Consider the following 19,038-nt stretch of genomic DNA (forward strand, 5'->3'; position numbering starts at 1 on the left):
ATCGTACTGGTGAACAAGTTCCTGTTAAAATCACCAGCCATCACTTGTGCCCATCTTAATCTTCTCCCTTGGCAAGTTTGGACCCATTCACTTTTCATACCTTGAGTGCTCCTTAAAAAAGCATTGTCGACCAAGGAAAGACACATTTGTTTATGGTCTCTACAAATACTTACTGGTATTATAATGCAGTTCATCTTGCAATAGAGGGGGGAGCATAGACAAATACGAAACCAGTGACAAATTCACATCCTTCTCCGGCGAAGGTTGGTAGGAAGGGTATAGGGGAAAAAACGGAAGAAGCAAGTTTATCAAAGGGGAACCTCATTTAAACTCATTAAGAATAGTGTTTAGGAAATCCCTTTTGTTCCCTATGTAGGTCTGAACTAACAATACAGCTAGATACATGGCTAGTATGAAGTTTGTGACCATCTGAACTGGCCTCTACCTCGTAGAAAAGGGGTGGTGTGTGTGTGTGTGTGTGTGTGTGTGTGTGTGGTATTTCCAAGCTTTAGAATGTGTACATAAGATAAATTCATATGTTGGTTGTGTTTTGGATTTAGTTGGCTCTTTTCCTGGGTGCCACCTTTCCTTTGGACACTAACCTTGTTGTAGTCCCATATTTTGTGATCTTCTAATTATTATTGTTTCCAAATCTTGTGAGTTTTTGTGTCCTTTTTCATAATTATGGTCATTCCTTTTATCTTTCTTGAACACTTATTTTGCAGAAATTCTGTCAGCACAGATTAGAGGGAAATTTTGTATCCCTGGTGTGCAAACAAACATGCTTTTTTCCCTTGGTTTTATTTTAGGCTTACCTTGACAGCGTAGCTATTTACAAGACATTGTTGCTAATTACTTAAATATGCATTGATTGGACTTTGACTTCATCCACTGGAATAATACTCTAGCTACTCGTGCTATTGGCCTTTTGGTGTATTTTGGTGTATCATTATGCCTTCCAGGCTTACTTCCATTAAAATCTGAGAAACTGTTTGCATCACACTGTCACGTTCAGTGCTTCGTCTCCTGTATGTGTTGTGTAGACAAAGTATTCCTTTTTTTTGCTTCCTTTTCAAAGCCTTAGTAAATACAATAAGGCAAGTGTTAAGGGGTTAAACAGCATTAGTGCATGCCTGTGTTTACATGTTGGCACTTTTAAGCCAGGCCTCTAGGCATCAAGAACACTTGTACTGCTTAACTCTCTATTCTGCTGTAGTGCTTTGTTCAATGTCTTGCTATGGATATTTGTAGTCATGTTTGGATCTGGTGAAGATCATTAGCTGAAAGGTCCTAGGCAGCATCGTGCATTCCATCCAGTTTTATATTTTGGGAGCATATATTTTTCTATTGGTGAGGAAATGACAAAACTCTTGTTAAATTATCTAACAATGTTTATATAAACAAGGTCCACTATTCTGGCATCCGTGTAGCTAAAGCATTTTGCCTGAGCTGTCTCTGACCTCTGCTATATCTTTTTCCACCTCACATTGCCCCTTTTTTTACCCCTGACATTTCGCTCTTCCTTGATCTGTTCCCTGACCCCACCCAACTTGCGGTCCTACAGGTTGGACTGTCTGCGTCCGAACCCCCACTTCTACTTGATTTCCTGAAGTCGCTCTTCTATTTTTATACTTGTTGTTTATGAAGTTATGTTAATATAAAATGATGCTCCATATCACATCATTGTTTCTTTGTACAGTTTGTGAATACCTTCACCTGGATTGTGCTACATTCAATACAGGAAAATAATATGACAGGAGAGTTGCTCGTACCATAATAGAAACCCCTCAGAAGTAACGTGCAAACAACACTCAAGTCCTAAGATACCTGTAACCAACTGCACAGGCTCTAACTGGTATAAAGGGCTGGAAGGAATGTAGGACATTGGAATAAGCCTACAACTTGAACACAAGTAACTCCCTCTAGTCACAGGCTCTCCCTACAGCTCAGACGGATGGGAAATAATTGGTCAAGTCCATTAATAAAATCGCAAGTATCATTAAAAACAACGTTTGGTGTGATTCTCTTCACACCATTTGTATTTTTCTTGTAGTGCTTCTCTAGGAACTCTCTTGTTGCAGTGAGCTATGTAAAGAAGTATCTTACTCCCAAAAGCAACTCATTTTATTTTGTCCATGGCTTGGGGAGACAAATTGACAATTTTTGGCTGCTTGTTTGCACGAACGCTATCCTATGCCTGTACCCTCACTGGGCTCATGAGCTCAAATCTTAACAACACGAATGAGGTGGAATTACAGTCCTCAAAGTGGTGTCGCTAAACACCCCTATATTGGCCTCTGTTTTGGAACACATGTTCATTCCTCAAAATGAACTTATTCATGTCCTCCAATGCCCCTCTGACCACAATAGCCTTTTCCCTGCCCCCCCCCCCTTTTTTACTGTAGTTGCATAGTAGATGAAAGTGGTATCATTTGGCATACTGCATTCGTGTTGTATACTTAATCAAAGTACGTTTTGAAAGGCAACAACTCGAATTTGTAGGTTATGACAACATGGTGTTATGGATTCAAGAGGCATGCACTGGTATTTAGGAGAGGATCAATTTTAGTGGAGTTTTATGAGTTGGGATTCATTATTAAATTATTACACGTGAAGTCATATGTCCTTCAAGTATTTGTAAATGATGAGAAGAAATAGTAGAGGATTCAGCTTTGTATGCAGTGACACGTGGCTGCTGGTGAACAGGATTCTATCTGCATCCCTCCAACTACACTCCTATTGTACAATTTGCCACACTCTTTCCTGAAGGTACTTATGCCAAACCAGAGGTTTGGCGAAATACTTGATGATTTTTAAAGGGAGGTTGATCTTGGATTGTCTATTGAGCTAACACTGAGACTGAATGTTCGTCATTCAGTGCTTGAGTACAAAGGTGACCATGATACTGTATACTCGTTTGTTATAGCTGTGTATGTTGTTAGTTTGTGTTTGTCAACTAACTGCTACCACTAATATTTAACTGAATGTCCCAAGGGTGCTTTATAAATGTATAATGTAAAAGCTTCTATAATGCTAGTGTCCAATCTAAGAGGACTGGCAGTGTCCTTACTGTTTTAGAACACCGTGGATCACAGTGAAAGTATTGGTTATTCATAAGGAACTATCATAGATGCAGGGATGTGGAATTCCTATCGCCCGGGACATCTTGTTTGGGGTCAAGGGCAACAAGTTTTTATGTTTACTTTGTCCTTGGGACAAGTAGGCCCAACCCTCTGCAGCACAAACCCTTTGGCTGCCTGTTTACAGAGAGTGGAACTCTCTGCAGTTGAGATAATGTGTTTCCAAAAGGTAATGCTGTTCGAACTTGTATTTATGGTTCATTATTTGAAAGCCTTCATTATTAGGGTGAGTGCTGTAAATAAATGTTTTAAGGTCACACTTCACTACTGACGTTGGTTCCAGTACAAAAAAACGTGTATACACATGTTTGAAAAGTTTAGGCTATGGGGCTAAGTATAATGCTCCCAGAATGCTCTCTGATTAGATGCAAATTAAGTGTCATTTAGTCAAATGTGTTGATGCATGCTACTATTGCCCAAAAATATTTCTAATAGAAAATCAGTGTAACCATTTTTAACACGATTATGGGAAGCATAAAAATAAACAAACACTGACAAAGCCAACTGATCTGACATATTTTTATAAGTCTTTTAGTTTCATCAAAGCGTATCTTGTTTTGACATGGCTTTTGTAACACTTTATTGTTTTGGGAGCTACCAGGCCCTCAACATTGTAACAAACACTGGCAAAAAAAAAAAAAAAAAAAGTTTTTGAACTCTAAAAGCACACGTTGCCACCAGTGGCATAACAAAGGCCCCGCAGCCGCCCTCCAGGGGGCCCCTTCAGCACTGCACCTGCCCTGAGTGAGTCTGGAGAGGGGGCTCCTCCATGTTCTTTGCAAAGGGGCACCCTCCAGTTTCGTTACGTCACTGATTGCCACTGTAGTTCCTGACACTGAACAAAACTACTTTGTGTGCCAATATGCTCCTTGTGGAAGAGCAGAATGCGATCACTCACAGTAAAGCCAGCCGAAAGAGAGCGAAATAGAAGTTTAATAAAAAAAAAAATGTCTTTGTTAACACCAGACCTAATTAGGGACCAAGACCCACATGTAGGTAGCTTTTTGCATGTCGCAAACAGCGACTTTCGCTGTTTGCGAAGTGCAAAAAGCACATTGCGATGCACAAACCCAGTTTTGCGATTCAGTAACCTGGGGTGTTCCCTTCCTAATTGCGACTCGCAGTGCAATGTAGGATTGTTTTGTGACCGAGAACGCGGGCGCAAACCAATCGCAGTTTGCACCCATTTCAAATGGATGCTAACACTTTCGCAAAAGGGAATGGGTCCCCATGGGCCCCCCTCCCCATTGTGAATGTCTCTGAAAAAATGAAACGAAAATGTTTAATTTTTTTATGTTTTTGTAATGCATCTCGTTTTCCTTTAAGGAAAACGGGCTGCATTACAAAAAAACAAAAAAAAACAAAAAAAAACTGCTTTATTGAAAAGCAGTCTCCAGCAGGCCACCATCCCTGTGAGGGCCGCCATTCGCAAGGGGGTCGCAAATTGTGACCCACCTCATGATTATTCATGAGGTGGGCATTTGCAAAGCCCTTGCAAATCACAGATGGTGTCAGGGACACCATTCTACATTCGGATTTGCGACTCGCTCTGACTCGCAATTTGCGGGTCGCAAATCTGAACCTACCTACATGTGGCCGCAAATTCTTAAAGAAAGTCACAAAAGTGCACTCATGGTATATGTCTTACCCCTATAAAATATTTGTGAACTGTATTTTAGCATGGGTAAATACGCATGTGTAGATTTGCTCATGTGAAAATCTATTGAGCATTTGCAAGTTCATTTTCCCTCCAGCCACTTTCTTCCCAACCTTGAAAGAAGTTCTAATTCTGCCACTGTCAGGAGTAAATGTCCAACCTTTCTTATTATGGGAAAATATTAGAGAGAAGCTGGTGAAAATCTTTAAAATATGCAGGTTAGTAGGTTTCCAGACTCAAGGGCATTCCAGCCCTGGAACTATTGCTTACTGCTTCCTCCATCCCCAGTATGCAGATCTGCAGAAAGGTGGCAAAATAAGGAAATTGCTACAGTATGGATTGAAACTGCAAGTATTCAAGCCCTACTATGGTAGTAGCCTGGCATAATCAGAGAGACTATTATCAGAGCTCTTACATAATGAGATTGCTGCCATAATTTGTCGCCACACTACATGGCACCGAAGGGACAAGTAGATCTTTTTACAGGACAAGTAGATTTGAGAAGCAACCTGTCCCCTGGACAAGTAGATATTTTAATAAATTCCACACCCCTGTAGATGATTTTAGAATTACATCCTACGAGAGAGACCACTACACGTGGATTCATCTTTTTTTTTTTTTTAAGGTGGTAAAGCATCACGCAGGATTTGCTAATGGGTGTGCAGGCGTCTGGTTTTATGGCACTGGCTGTGTTGAACTGAAATTAAGGACCCATTGGTGTAACAAATTGTGTCTAACGTTGATTGTCTTCAGAAGTTTTAATTAGCTTGGCGTTCATTATGGAGAGACTATGTTCAAACTTAAACTACCTAACCTTGTTGCAGTAAACACTTGATCCTCCTATATTTAAAAAAAGAAAAGAAAACAGTAACAGTTGCATCTTGAACATGATTTAGAGAACTTCATAAAAAAATGTTTGACACTTTAACACATTCTAAAGTTAGTCTGTCAAGGATTAGCCTTCCACCTTTGTGACTGGCTATACTAGCTCTGACGTGCGTGAACAAACCTGAATAACAGTTTCTTAATAATCTTTTATCTACACTCCCCTCTCCCACCTGTTCATTCGAATTAGTGGACTGAAGTATCATGATCTTTCTGAAACTACATCTTAGCTTTCTAAAGAAATGTCATTCCAGTTGTTCTAGGCAACCAAGTAGTTTTTCTCCACTTCCACAAGATCCTGCTCTTCTCCGTTTTTCTAGCATAATTACTCAAGCTATTTATATTATTAGAATGTGAATATTGTGAGTCAAAGTATGGTTAATTATTTGACTTTCGTCATGGGTCTAATTTTCTTTTTCAGATATATGACTCCATAATCTGCTGTGAAGATGTTCAATAAATCCTTTGGCGCACCATTTGGTGGCGGCACTGGTGGTTTCGGGGCAACATCCACCTTTGGACAAAGTAAGTAACATTGTTTATGTAACATGATTTTCTTAATTTATTACTTAGAGTTGTTGATTTGGTTTCAATAGCCCTATTAAACACGGTTTCCCCAAAGTACCTCCTATACATGTTTTCTGCTATAGGAAATCTGAGTAAAGGTTAATGCATATTCTTGAGTGATTTGCTTTCTCTTGTTCAGAAGAGCTGTCCAGCCCTGTTGCCCTGAGCCAAATAGCTTTTTATCTAGGCTATTGTTTACTCACATGATGAGTTTAGCACCAGTTCTTAAGCCTTTGATTTGGTCATTGTTTAGCATGAACTCCTTTATAGAGCCAAACATACTATGAGGCATCCACCTGTGTGTAGTGCCTCGTTATCAATAAAATAGACTTATTTGTTTCTTAGGGAAAGCCATCAAGCTTAACTAACGTAAAGCTAGAAGTCCTTTTGGCTTGTGCTGGAGGAGGATGATATTAGGTTAAAATATTGCTGTAGTCAAAGGTTTAAATTTGTTTTCTGGTATGTTTGTTTCTCAGCCAAGCTCTGTTCATTCCTGTTTAGCTTTTTGTGATTTCAGAAGCATGTAATCTGTTAACACATAAACATACAATTTGTTTAAAGTAAAAATCTGTTGGTGTTAAAGCGTTTCAATGTACTCTTTGAGTGGATGTTGAAAATAACAGTAACAAATAAGTGATATACCCGTTGTTGTAGTAAAGCTTGTCTAGGCAAAATGGTTCTAGTTAAGGTGGGTCTTCCTTAGTTGAAATGTGTGGAACCTCACCACTATGCCTTGCCTTAATTTGAGAGCAAATTACATTTATTTTTGTATTTTTTTATTTTTCTCCTCCACAGATTTCTTCAGACCTTCACAAAATGAAATGTTAGAGGCGCAGTCCACAACAAATAAAACTTAGATCATCTATCTAGGGCAGTCCTCAGTGACTGACTCGCCGAACTTGCTTTTTCTAGCAGGGGGTGGAGGGTGGGAGTTTTTCTATAATCAATGTGAATTCATAATACAGGCTCTATAGAACAAGGACTTTTAAGGAAGGCAGTTTTTGAATTCGTCATGACTGAATTTTTAACTCTTAAAAGGATTGTACTTTGCAGCAAATCACCTGTCCAGCAATGCCAGTTAGTATTTGTGCAGAGGCCACCATCTTTAGCCAGAGTCCTTAACTGTTCAGGATGTAATCTATAACTTGTTTATTGTTATATATTAAGTTTTGTCAATTTGCAGAAACAAAAAAATAATTGAAGACATTGAATTAATGGAATCTATATATTTTGCAGAGTCCTAGTTTACATACATTGCATAACTTTAGCAGCAGTAGATTCTGATAGACCTTACACCAGTTACAGAAACTCTGTGTGTATCTTTTGACAGTGGCATGCAATAATATGTATATTTAGCAGAGCGATTTACCCTACAGTTGCATTGTTTACTTTTGGCTGTGTGCGTAGTCCAGACTGAACCCCACCAACATCTGTCTTCTCTTCTGCATCCTCCTCTGTTTGGCACAATACCTGTTAAGACTTGTAGGCTGCCTAGGTATTTTTAGACCTGCACTTGTGGCATTAACTTTTCATAAATGTTGAAAGCAATGTTGGAGAAGGCAAGGCCATTTTGCCATTTGTTCAGTCTAAAGTTTTCCCCTACCAAGCCTCATCAGTTTCTTTTTCTTGGCTAACAGAGCTGCTACCTCAAATCTCTCATTGGGCAATGGTATATCCTTCACCTGCACCAACAAAGGTGGTCATACATCATGATTAATACTTGCCTCTACATTTTTACTGATCTCTTGGAAGATGTAATCCGAGTCTCATATACTAAGGCCCTCCCATGAAATATGTTTAAAGTCGGCTACGAGAGTCCTTCATCTGGGACATCCAAGCATTAGAGCCCAAATCTGTATAACCCTACTGGATGTAGTAATCTCTGTATGTTTTCAAAATGTAGTAATATATGTCGGTTTACTGATGAGTTCTTTCTAGCAATACAGCAGTTTTGCTATTGCTTGCCTATTATGTCTTGTTTTATCTGTTTGTTACGTGTGGTGACTGAGTGTTCCTAGCAGTGTCTCAGCTGTGAACCAAGCTATATAGATGTCAAATAATGTGCATGGGCATAGTCACGCATGCCAGTTTTGTTAGTGTATAAGAAGGGGAGGCTCGGTGTCGAGCATACACTGGAAGGCATGTTATACCCTGTAATAAAGTAAGATGTCAAGTGCAGTGAGACTTACATCACAGCTGTACATTAATACGCTACTGTTGTACAGGGGATCTGCCCATTTAATCCACCAGGATATTTTGCTTTAGAACACCTGCTTTTTGGACTTTTACTGTGCGTGGATCTCACTACCAGAGTCTCACCTACAGTAACTGGACTGAGCCTATTTCCTACTAGTGTCTGCCTTTTAAGATAAGGCAGCTGCATTGCAGCCAGGAAATTGTTATTAGTTGTGCAGCATGCAAGTATGTAACACGTAATAGGTCCACAAGTATGGCCTTACTGTGAACCAAGTACTTTATTGTAGCTCTTGACTATGTAGGAAAGCTGAGCAGTCAAAGCCCTACTCGGTGGGAGATGGTGTGAGCTACTAATGTCCATTCGCTGGCACTGAACAATGACACTAGAAATTATGATCCAGTCAGTGCTTTTCCTTTGAAAATGAAATAGTACATTTATTACACTCACACTGCTAAATAATATGCATTAAATACACCAGGTGGATGACCTGATACCTTTGGCACCCGTGTAGGGTAAGTTTTCCATACACAGTCTAAAGGGGGCTGCTGCAATCTATGCAGCCTCCCCACAGCACTTGCCCATAATGATGGTGGTGTCTCCATCCCTCCTTGGGGTACTACGAGCAGAAAGAAAAATATGCTAGATAAGCCTGTCTTGGGTATTAGGGGTTGCTACTTGGCCTGAACCTTGAATTTTTTATTAGTGGCTTTCCACTAGGTGTTTGCAGCCTTGTGCCATGTTCTTTGCTTTCTCCTGATTTGCCTGGTCCCTGTGGTTCTCTAAACTCACCCCCCCCCCCCTAAGTAGGCAGCAGGGTTTGCACACTCAGATGCTGCCTCCATGTCTCTCTGGTCTACTGCCTCCGTTCCTTCTCCACTTCGCATCAGGTGATGCAGCCTTGCAATCGGGGCACAGCAGCTTGCCCTTCTTCTGCTGGCCTTTGCCGATCCCTTTTTTGTTCCGGGGCAAAGGGATGGAGTCCTCCGGCCTGCCATTAATGTGCCGGCCCCAGGGAAAATGGGGACTCACAGGGGAAGTGATAGTACGGGAGGACGCTCCGTAGGAAGCTGGTCTCTTATGTGGTATTTGTAGGAGGCTGCCCGGGTTTGTAGTGGGAACCTAAGGTACTTACACCTTATACCAGGTCCAGTTATTCCTTATTAGTGAAATGTAGGCAGTGTCCTAGCAGCTTAAGCTGTTTAGAGCAGAGCAGCTTAGGCTGAATTGGGACACCTGCAAAGCTCGTGCAATACCACTATAGGTACACAGTACTTTATTATACACAATAAAGGACATTACTCAGTGTTATAAAAAATAAAGGTACTTTGAGTGACACAAGGCCTAAAATATCTTAGAGACAATTCTCCCTCTGGAGGTAAGTATTACACACACTAGAGACCAAAATCAGCTAAGTAAATAGTTATAGAATAGTGCAAACAGTAGAAAATAGTAGAATGCAGTAGGAGGCCTAGGGGCAACACAACCCAGATACTAAAATAGTGGAATGTGAATGTCGAATTACCCCCCCCCCCTCATAGTCAATTGTAGTGTGTAGAGAGGTGCTGGGAGTGTAAGAAAACACCAAAGGTAAGTTAAATACCCCACCCTAGAGCTCAGGAAAAAAGGAGTAAAGTACTGCAAGTTTCCTCAGGACACACTACAAGTTTTGATAAGAGATGTTGCAAGAACCAAGAAAGACTGCAATCAACAAATGGTGCATTCCTGGACCTGAAGGCCTGTGAAGCAAGGAGACAAATTCCAGAAGTCGCAGAAGATTCCAGAAAGGACAGGATCCCCTGTCAACCTCGAAGATGGTGCAAAAGAGGATTCTCCGGTTAGATGTCTGCATGAGAGCACCAAAGAAGATGGCTGCGGGTTCCTGCGTGGTGCAGGAGATGTCCCAAGACTAGATGTTGGAGGCAGGCTGTTTGCGTCACTGGATTTGTCCAACAAGCCTTGGTTCAAGCAAGGTCATGGTTTGAGTGTTAAAAAAAACAAAAAAAAAAAAAAAAACGCTGCCTAGACCCAGGAGGGGCCTGGGGCCCTCAACTCTGACTGAGGGGGCTCCCAACACTAGAGAGAGTCCAGAGATGACCAGGCAGCACCCACGGGAGTCCCAGGACATGGGAACAAAGAAGATGCAAAGTGCAGTTGGTGCAGCACAACAAAAGAAGGTCCCATGCCACCGGAGAACAACTCAGCGAGTTTTGCATCACAGGATGAAGTGCTGGGGACCTGGGCTACAATGTGCACGAAGGATTCTTGGAAGAAGTGCACAGAAGCCCAAGGAGCTGGAGATGACTCTGTGCACAGGGGTACTGTTGCAAACCGGGAAGGCAAGCTCTTTCCTCCACCAAACTTGGACAGCTGGACCTTAGGACAGTCTGGGTCTTGTTGGTCCAGCACCTGTGTTCCAGGGAGCACGCTTGTCGTCAGGAGAGGAGTCCCAGAGAACAGGTCGTTGTTGCAGAAGGTGCCTGTAGAAGCAGGAAAGTGACTCAGTCATTCCACGGGAGATTCCTTCGGTTCTTCGGGTGCAGGGTGAAGATGGGGAGCCCTTAGAGGGTGCACACCTTGGGAAATGTTGCACATGCTGGCGGGAGCTGAAGTTGCTGGATACTTTGCAGTTACAGCGGTTCCTGGAGCAGTCTTCGGTTGATCCAACGGTCAGAAGCTGAAGCAGAGGATTCCTGGAGGAGTCCTGCAGGCTGAATCTGAAGAGACACCCACAGGAGAGACCCTAAATAGCCCTTATAGGGGGATTAGCTACCTACCCAGGTATGCATCTATCAGGACGTCACCTGCTGGCACTGGCCACTCAGATCTTGAGTGCCAGAGCAGAATGTAATGTATAACTAGGAAAATAAACACCTGTTTTTATTTTTTCTCATTCTGCATGGAGGCTGAAGACAAAGTTTGATTATGCGCTGTGTATAAATCCGTTTTAGTGAACCCTGAATCTTCTATACAAGTAAAGATGGCGCCACAAAAAATTAGCGAAACTCTTCATTGTGGATACAAGATGGTTAATTGGAAGCAGGCGTCTCAAATGGAAGATCTAAATTTTGCCACCAATAGAACTCCATAACTGTCACCCAAAATATTCCAGATGTCTCATTTACAGTACTTGAGTTATCATAATGGGCCACTGTGATTAGTGCTAGGTTCTTTTTTTTTTTTCTTCTTTTTTTTGTTGGAAAGGAACATATAACAAATATATTCTTAAGTCACTTCCCAATAACATCTTAAAGTTCAGAACACAGAGTGGAACAGACAAGAAAAGGACATTGCCTAACTATACAAAAAAAACACCAAAAAAAACATAGCCACCCGTCTAATCCAGCCCGAAGATGGTGCCCCATTAAATTGAGAGGGTGGCCCTGATCATTATGGGCCCGTATCCAAGCCTGCAATGGCCCCCATATTGCCATCCCTTTCCTCCTAGTCTGTTTCTCCTTACGTTCATATAATGCCATCTCCAAATGGTATACAGACAGCAACCTGTCCATCCATTGCTGCCAGGACGGGGGTCGTACATTCAGCCAAGCAGATGCTATACAGATTCGATGTACTGCCATAGCTACAAAGATAAATGCTTTATAAGGTCCAGCTACTTCTTCATCAGTCCCAAAAACCATGATCTCCGGTGTAAGGGCAAAGTCATATCCCAAAACTTCCTTCAGAACAGATTGAATACCTTCCCTCACACCCTTTAATTCCCCGCAAGTAGCGATCATATGCACGATATCTATACCGTACATCCCACATCTTGGACAATTTGTTCCTGACACACATCCCCACTTGGCGAGGTGAGCCGGAGTATGATACAAGTCGAACATAGTCTTATAGTGCTGCGCTTGCAAGGAAGATAAAGTACTACATCCCAGCTCCAGTGACCACATAAAGTTGTTACTCCCATCTACCAACTGCTTGCTCCACCTCTCCTTATTCTTTTCTAGATCATCTGGTTGTTCTGCCAGCAAAGAGGGATAAATTGACCTAATAGTTATATTGGGATTAGCCAGAATATCATTCAGCAATTGGTTGCTTCTAAATCCCTGCACTCCCCCTGTTTTTTTTTTTTTCCCTAAAAAATCCCGTATCTGTAAGTATTTAAAAAAATCCCTTTGCTCTAAACCATATTGCTCCTGTAGATCACTAAACGCCTTGATCCCAAAATTATCGAAAAAGTTCCTTAACCTATTTATGCCTAAGGAGGACCAGTTTGCCAGATATTTATCATGGAAAATTTCAGGGAGCAGTGGATTCTTCTCAATTGTTGTAAATTGTAATTGTAATTGTAATCGTATTTATATAGCGCTTACTACCCCTGACGATCATGGTATAATAATTATATCTACTGAATCCTTTCTTCTTTTACCATGTTCGCCAGCAGTTCTGGGCTGCTCCCAATACCTTAAATCTAGTTTTCTTATAATATCCAGGCTCGTGGTATGTTACCAGACACCCATTGGCTGCTGACCCTATCTGCAGCTCGTATATATTGGGGACGTCCACTTCCACATTTCCTTCTTTATTAGGACCCCATAAAGGGCGCAGATACTGAAAAGCTGCTGCCATTTGATATAGTTTAATATTCGTCAAGGACCATCCACCCCTTTCCCGAGGGAGAGACATAAATTTACTTGCTCTCCTGCATTTACCATATGCCCAAATAAATCTCATGATCACTCGGTCGATCTCTTTAAATCTTAAATTAGTGAAACTCAGTGGGATGGCGCGGAATAGATACAGCAATTTCAGGAGAAAAATCATCTTTACCATATTACACCGCCCCACAATAGTCAGATGCAGATTATTCCATCTGCACATATCTTCTCTGACTTTTGCCAGTATAGGATCTATATTCAAATTGACAACATCCTCTACCTTTGATGTGATATCAATACCTAAATATACTGCATGATCCACCCTCCGAGTGTCTTTAGTATTTGTATATTGATTCGCCAACAGCTGCGTTTTAGTTCCATTTAACAGGTACCAAGAGAACCTTCCGAACTTTTTCGTCACTTCTTCGATCTCTTTCAGTGCTGGGTCAGGGGAGGGTGTTAATATAGCTATATCATCTGCGTATGCTAACACTTTTGTGTCCCATCCCTGCCTATGTATTGGCGGGATCTTACTATTTCCCTCCAATTGTCTAAGCAGAGGATCTATATACAAAGCGAACAGGAGGGGAGAACATGGGCATCCCTGCCTAGTGCCTCTCCTGATCAAAATACTCTCGGATTGTCCTCCCATTAATTGTATTTTTGCAGCCGGAGTTCTATATAAAGCATTTACTGCTATGATAAATTTCTTCCCTAGCCCATAATACTCCATAACATACCATAAATACTTCCAATTTACCCGATCGAACGCCTTCTCTGCATCCAAAAAAGCAGCTGCCATAGGTTCCTTTGCTACTTCCGTAGCATCAAAAAGTGCTAACACTCTCTGAATATGATTGGTTGTATCTCTTCCTGGGACAAACCCATGCTGCCTAGGGGAGACCAGTTTCTTGATCACCACTGATAATCGAGCGGCCAGGATTTTTGAGTATACTTTAACATCACTATTTATTAATGTAATCGGGCGATATGAGGCTGGATTTAGTGGGGGTTTTCCCTTCTTTAGAAACATGACTATATTAGCCAGATCCCATGATGGAGGGATTTTCCCTCCATTCTGTGCCTGTATAAATACCTCTACCATTACTGGTAGCAATAATAATCTGAAAACTTTATAAAATTCTAAGGGAATTGAGTCAGGACCTGTAGCTTTCCCCGTAGGTAAGTCCCTCATTGCCCTATCTATTTCTGAGGCACCTATCTGGTCTCCCAGGCGTATACTGTCACTCATACCTAGTTTCTCGATCTTAATGGGCTATAGAAACTCCGAAGTTTCTTCCTCCGAATACGCTGCTATATCATTGTAAAGTTCCTGATAGTATCCATGGAACACCTTCCTGATTCCACCCACTTCTGATATTAACTGCCCTTGCCAGTCTTTAATCTCCCTAATGACCCCGGACGCTATTTTCTGAGTTGTCCGTATTGCTAGCAAACGCCCAGCCTTTTCTCCATACTCATACCCTTGTGCACGCTGTGCTAGATATTTCTCCGCTATTCTTTGGGCAATGACCTCATTCATTGCTGCTTTTGTTATGGCAACTTCTTCCTGCGCCCTCCTTATATCTAATCCGGTTTCTATAGCTATAACCAGTTGTCTTTCTGCAAGCCGCAATTTCGATTGGGACTCTATTGTTCTACCTTGAGTATCCTTCTGCCTTTTAATACTAAAGCTTAATGTTTCACCACGAATACCTGCTTTCAAAGTATCCCAAACTATCGCTACTGAAGCTGACCCCTGATTAAACCCCAGAAATTCAGTTATCCACTTTCTCATATGCTCTCAGTATTCCGGATCCTTTAGAAGTCCCCTTTCAAATGTCCAGCTACTAACTTTTGGTTGTAACCCATCCAGTTCGATATCAAAAACCAAGGGATTATGATCCGATACTATCCGTGGATATAACTCAATCTTGCCCTGCTTTAGAAATACAGGAGAGATTAAAAAATAATCTAGCCGTGCCAATTTCGCATGAGGAGCCGAATAATAAGTGTATCCGGGGTCGGGTTTACACAGCTTCACCAAGGCGTCCACTAACCCTAATTCTTGCTGAATAGCAATCATTGCCTTATATAACCGAGGTTTACGCCCCTGATACTTCCTAGTTCTGGGTGTTACCACATCCTGTAGTCCCTCCCAAGATCCATTAAAATTAAAATCACCACATATAATATAGGGAGGGGCCCAACCTGTTAGCTCAATGGCAAGGGTATCAACTACTACTGGATCGTCTGTGACTACCCCATATAAGGAACATAATGTAAATCCACTATGTCCATACCTACATTCTACTATTACCCATCTTCCACCCGAATCTGTCTTCAGTCGAGTAACTTTTAATTTATTGGTTCGATCTAAAATCGCCACTCCTTTAGTTCTAGTCTCTTGTTCTGACCGAGCAATTACCTTCATACCAAGCGAGCTGAGGACCCTGGAATTTTTATATTCCACATGTGTCTCTTGTAGGCAGAAAATATCTGCCTTAAAGGTTTTTAATTCTTCGGCCACTCCTTCTTTTACGGGGGTCGTTCAGCCCACATATATTGATTGACACTATTCTAAGTCTGGTCATTACTTGTCTCTCTTTTTTTTTTTTTTTTCTTTTTTTTCCCCCCTCTTTCCTTTTTAGTTTCACGTCATTTCTTTTGGGGCTCTTCCAGTCTGAATATTTAACAGCACCTTCTCTCGAGTTCTCTTTTCCCCTTGCTCCACTCTTCCACCTTTCTTCTCTCACTTCCGTTAGTCCTTTCCTTTCCATTTTCTTCCCTCGATTTTCCCCCATCCCTCCCCCCCCCTGTACTTCACCTTTACCCCCTCCCCTTCCCTCTCCCCCCCCCCCCCCCCCCCGAGACTGGCCTCCCACCCTGTTGAGCAATCAGACCCCCACTGGCCTGAATGTTGGTGTCGTGTATGTATCGGCCCACCCACCCACCAGTACCCTAAGCACCTTAACCTTCCCTGTAATTCCCTATAACTCTACACTCTATTGTTTGACCCCCATCAAGTATTCTTTTGCCTTGATTTCTGAAGTAAAAACTTTTACTTTTCCGTTCATTACTGTTTTAAGCCTAGCAGGGGCCAACAAATAAGCTTCCCCTCCTTTCTCAAAGAATGGCTTAATAAGCTGTCGGAGCCACCACCTCCACTCCACTGTGGCGTGACAAAAATCGGGGCGGGTAAAGAAAGTAACCCCGTCAAAAGAACGTGGGGCATTAGGGGGAGTTTTGTCCGATATCTCCTGTCTTACTAAATAGTTCCCAAAATATATCAAAATCGCTCTTGGGTATTTAGAGTCTGCCCGTTGACCCCCCCCCCCCCCCCCGTCGAATTGTCGGGAACCTATGAACCCGCTGCAGCTCATTACCCCAATCCCGGTCCCCCAGTTCTGGAAAGGCCCCGCGCAAAAGGTTAACCATATATGCCTGTATATTGTTTCCTTCTAGTCCTTCTGGTATACCCAGAAATCGTAGATTGTTACTTCTTTGTCTATTTTCCAAATCTTCCATTTTCCACATCACATCTGTCATTTGCCCATCTCTCGCAGCGCTCTGCTCTTTCAGAGTATCCATATCCTCCTCGACTGCCACTATCCGATCTTCCATAGAACATAGCTTAGCTTCGATTTCCATACATGGTTTAGCTACATAACGGACCGACCCCTGCAGTTTCTTTGTAGCAATCCTTGCACGCCGGCTTTCGATCCTGGTCTCGGTTTGTAGCTCTTTAATTGAGTTATATATTGACTGCAGGATCCCTGCCTCTGCGCCATTCACATGAGTATTAGCCAAATTACCAATGTCCCCAGCAGGGGCTCCCATATCACTTTCATTTTTGTCGTTAACAGGGCCCTGGTTGCCCGCGGTTGGGGTATCTGCTAAGCTGATGCCAGAGTAATCCCACCTTAGGGTCCTACCGCTCATTAATGCCGCATTTTCATGACACTCTTGAGAGCCAGAGCGTGGTTTAGCGGATTTCCGTTGTCGGATCTGCCGTACTGTAAATTCTCAGTTTAGAGAATTGTTGCCAGCCTCGAATGACTCACTCTCATCAGACTCACTAAGACTGCGATTGGCGCTGCTGAGATCGGACTCTTCGGTCAAGGAGTAAAACTTATCACTGCTATCTTTGCCCCAGTCCGTGAGTATGGAATTTTTATCCTGCTTTTTGGGGCTCTCTAAGATTGGTGGGGTCGTCGTTTTCTACTGCAGGTCCTGTTGTGCTTATAATTTCTACCTTACTTTGATCACCCCACTGCTCACTTCGATCCACTTGTTGTATTTGAAGCTGCCCATTTCCGGAAGGGCCATGCACCTTCTCTCTTATTTCCCTGTTAATGTCTTGAATCTCTAACGGGTTCTCTACGTATTGTGTAATTTTAGCAGAGAGATCTTTATTTCCAATACATAGCTCTTTATCGCTAATACATAGAGGAGTGGGCTCTTTTCCTGGCACATTGCTTTCAGGGGAGGGGGTTATATGTATAGAAGAGCTGTCTTGCACTCCGCCTGCAAGGAAAGCTGTAATAGTGGATTGATTTTTACTTTTCATCTTAATTTCCAGTGGGGGGGTAGTGCTGTCGCTCGTCTTGGAATCTTTCATCAGTCCTGATATGTTCTTCCCAACTGCTTTACCAGTTATTGAAGCCAAGCGCTTGCTTAACCCAACTGTCTCTCCTTTATCCTGCCAATACGTGTTGTTCTAGCGCCCTCGCTTTTGTCTCCATAGTTCCTGATCGCCTCCCAGGACTCCTCTTCTTTTCCCCCCTGCAGGAGAGAAGAAAATCCCTTTCCTTCAACTTTTAGCCCCTCTCCTCTATTTTCTGGTGATACAAGAAAAGAGCAGGATAAAGATGGCAAATTCAGAGACTGCTATTTAATATCGTTTCTCCGTATTTGAAGCATCAATTGGTTTCCATATGCTTAACGCCCTTCCATTAATAATCAACAAAAGGTACCCCAGGTTCCTCAGTTCCTTCCTCCTCCCCAAATAAGAAGTCAGAGTGAGATTTATTTCCCCGCTTTCTTGAACAGCCACAAAGTCTAAGATTCACCGGTTCAGGATAGCGCCCTTATGCTTTAACAGAGTTTTTCTTAATTGTTGATTGTTGTACTCCACCCCCCCCCCCCCCAACCCCCTGGCGTGTGGGCTCTTCAGCATGTCTCCAATGCTGCCTCCATCGGCGCTCTCTACCGTGGGGGGAGGAGGGTCCTCGTTGTGGTTGCACAGCAGCGGCTGTGTCTACGCGCTGGATTTTCTCTGGGAGGCAGTCTGCAGTTACAGTGACTGCCGCGATTGTGAGGAGCGGGAATTGCAGGCTGCGGAAACGGGTTTGCACGGCCGGCCGCCACTCTGTACAATGCAGCCGCGGCGGTAGCAGCCGCTACGACTCTACGGCGTTGTCCTACAGGCGGTTTCTCGCTACGCTGGCCGCCGTGGCAAGGGAAGCGGCAGCGAGTGAGTACAGCGCTTAGTTCCGGTGGGCGTGGCTTGAGGGCCTCACCATTACGCCGACACCATGTTGCTCCGAGGTGGCGATTAGTGCCAGGTTCTACAGTTCAGTCTCGCACTGCAGCCGTCGCTTGCAAGGATTCTCACTTGTAGTTAGCCATCCGGGTCTGAGAGAATTTTTTTCTTTTTCTTAAGGCAGCCATTACCAGACATGAAGCACAGTGATCTTACGAGGCATGGTAGGTAATCTCTAACTCCAAAACAGTGGGGGGCACCCTCAAAGGTCCCCCACTTGCGTTAAGTTTAAAAATAAGCAAAGAAAATCATGCTGTTTGCAAGTAGTTTGACTCCTAAATTGACACCCACTATGGAAACTGGGGACAGTGGTACCTGTCTAGGTATTGTGGTCGCCAGCTGACAATTCAGGTGTCTGGCATTCACCTAGCTCTTGATCGTAGGCCCAGTTTCTCTGTATGAAACTTGTGCCTGACTTGTCAGTCCATGTGCCATGG

The 19,038-nt window shown here is 42.7% G+C and overlaps 1 protein-coding gene across 2 annotated transcripts in view; it reads left to right on the forward strand.

Moving 5' to 3' along the window:
* NUP98 (nucleoporin 98 and 96 precursor) overlaps positions 1–19,038 on the forward strand; it is a 603,720-nt gene that overhangs the window by 51,747 nt on the left and 532,935 nt on the right. For both annotated transcript variants that reach the window (XM_069203729.1, XM_069203730.1), the window contains exon 2: positions 6,104–6,207. In XM_069203729.1, coding sequence (XP_069059830.1) covers positions 6,132–6,207 — 76 coding nt within the window. In that variant the 5' untranslated portion in view covers positions 6,104–6,131. The remainder of the gene's footprint in view (positions 1–6,103; positions 6,208–19,038) is intronic.

This window comes from Pleurodeles waltl, chromosome 8 (assembly GCF_031143425.1).
Source record: "Pleurodeles waltl isolate 20211129_DDA chromosome 8, aPleWal1.hap1.20221129, whole genome shotgun sequence".
NCBI lineage: Eukaryota > Metazoa > Chordata > Amphibia > Caudata > Salamandridae > Pleurodeles > Pleurodeles waltl.